This window comes from Arachis stenosperma, chromosome 7, assembly GCF_014773155.1.
Source record: "Arachis stenosperma cultivar V10309 chromosome 7, arast.V10309.gnm1.PFL2, whole genome shotgun sequence".
Lineage (NCBI taxonomy): Eukaryota > Viridiplantae > Streptophyta > Magnoliopsida > Fabales > Fabaceae > Arachis > Arachis stenosperma.
In genome coordinates, this window is record NC_080383.1 from 71,441,563 (window position 1) to 71,444,201 (window position 2,639).

The 2,639-nt window shown below is 36.0% G+C and overlaps 1 protein-coding gene across 1 annotated transcript; it reads left to right on the top strand.

Moving 5' to 3' along the window:
* The first annotated feature begins 915 nt into the window (after window positions 1-915).
* LOC130939901 (RING-H2 finger protein ATL38-like) lies at window positions 916-2,091 on the top strand. Its single transcript, XM_057867967.1, has one exon. It carries the CDS (start codon window positions 916-918, stop codon window positions 2,089-2,091), a length of 1,176 nt encoding a protein of 391 aa, XP_057723950.1.
* Window positions 2,092-2,639: the final 548 nt, after the last annotated feature.

Consider the following 2,639-nt stretch of genomic DNA (forward strand, 5'->3'; position numbering starts at 1 on the left):
AATAATATTTTTTAGTTCATACTTTTAAATATTAATAATTAACTGTTAACAAAAAAAAATTCTATTTATCTTCTAGTATTTTTTTTAGGAGAAAGTTTAGGGAGCTAATACTTTTATTAAAATCTGACCAGCACTTCACCAACAAAAAAAAATGAGTAATCTCATGTTATTATTTAGGATTGGATATGGGTCAAGGCAAATCCGACTTCACCCGATCCATGTGCACTCTAAGCGAACTAACATATATATATATATATATATATATATATATATATATATATATATATATATTAAATTAATTTTAATATTATGTTATATTAATTATAAGATTATTATTTTATTTTTAATCACACTTGTTGAATTAGAAAATAGATAAAAGAAGTATTAAATTAGAATTTATGGATAAATTCAAGTTCAAATATAGATATCAATTTTTCGGTAATAAGTTTATTCTTTATAAATAAGTGCATCATAAATAAATTTTTTTATAAATTATTGTTAAAACTTTAAAGGACCGATTTTCACCCGAGTTGAATACGGTATAATAGTGGTCCGAAAATGTTTATTTTATCGGATTTAGAGCCAGGTTATGGTCTAAAAAATAGACCCGTGTATATTTAGGGCTGAATTTGGATTAGGACAACTTGATTTCATCCGATTCATATACACTCTTACCCATACTATTAAATATAATCTCACACCATTTAAAACACTAATAATAACTAATTAATAATTACAAATTACAAAATCTCCTATACCTCTAACACTAATCTTCTTAATTTAGTTTGTTAATATCTTCCTTACCTTTATCTCCCTTCCATCTTCAATTTGCACTCTCGATTTTCCCCATCCCAATCCCAATCAAAATAAATCAACACAGTATCCACGGTGGTAGTATTACCTTCATGTTCAGCTATGACCGACCTGATCGAGTGTCATCCACCTTCAAGATACCATCAAACTATCCACCACCGCGTCCTCTGTCTTTCTCTATTTAAACTATCACTACATGTCATCGTAACTAATAATCTGTTTGTTCAAGATGGTGGATCCTATCCACCTCATTTTCTTTTTCTTTTTCTCCTTATCTTTCACACTCCGCTTGCAACGGCACAGCAGCAGGAGTACCCATTGCCTAAGGTAAGAGGTGACAAGACCATGGTCATTGTCCTCCTCGTCCTCGTGGCCGTCTTCTTTGCCCTAGGCCTCCTCTCCATCTACATTCGCCAATGCTCCGAACGTCGGCACCGTGACCAGCTCCACCCTGCTATCCTCTCTGCCACCTACGGTGGAGGCAACAGTGGGGGGCAGCATCATGGCCTTGACATTGCGGTGGTGGACTCATTTCCAACCTTCATCTACTCCAACGTGAAGAGTCACAAGATCGGGCAGGGGGCGCTAGAATGCGCCGTGTGCCTCTGCGAGTTTCAAGATGAAGAAACGCTGCGTTTGATCCCACAATGCTGCCACGTGTTCCACTCCGACTGCATCGATGTCTGGTTCTCCTCCCACTCAACATGTCCAGTCTGCCGTGCAAACCTCACGCCAAAACCACCTGACACGTCATCACCACAATCCCTCGTTGTAAACATTTCGGATCAACCTGATACGAATCCAGTTAACAGTGAGCCAAATATCATTTCCCTGATCAATGATGGCGACCAGAACAATGCAATAATAACAGAGCCGAAGTCTCATCAGGAGATGAGAACTATTTTTAATTTTGATGAAGAGAATGGTTCGGTTCGGTCATTTTATCGTTTTAACTCGGCCGGTCATTTTACGGTTCGACCGGTGGAGAATTTTGAGCGGTTCACATTGAGGCTACCGGAAGATATGAGAGATCGGCTCGTGAATGTTAGTTCAGTTAACCGAACGGTTAGTTGCAGGGTAACATTTCAAAGGGAGAGAAGCCAGAAGGAGGGTTATAGGACAAGGAGTGCAAGAAGCACAGAGCCACCTTTTATTGGCATGACCAGATTTGAAAGGTTAGAGAAGGGTGAGAGCATTAAAGGAAATGAGGTTGAAGTAGATGGGGGAGAACGGTCTTTTGATCTTCTATTTCCCAAGGGCTCAAGGGATGAGAATTAGATATATAAATAGAGTAAAGCTAGGGAACCAAAAGCATATCAGCCAAAATCTAGCTAAATACCTTTCGATGAATTCAAAATCTCTACGAGTTAATATATATGGATGTTTCTTCTACTAAGTATGAGAATGTTTCTTTTTCATATTAAATGGATGTTCTTTTATGTATTTTTTGAATTTGTGTTTGACGAAAGGGAAAATGAATTTTGGATCGGACTTGCTAAAAGGGTTCCGTGATCCTAGGGGTGGTTATTGGGGATTTGAAACATATTAGTCAATGAAAAATTTTATTCAAAACGGCAATTAATAACAAACATTAAAAATTAAATAAAAATTAAATTAATTAATTTAATATTGTTTTGTTTATCTTTTGGCTGATTCCCTTTTGGTTCCACATACTTTTCCATATAAATATCTTTGGATCCACGACTTTGGAGTTCATCATCAATCAACTACTAATTTCTTTTGATAGATCATATAGATGGAATAGTGTCTCAAAATTTAAACGTTTCTATGCCTAAACGAAAATTAAATTAGACTAATACAATTTC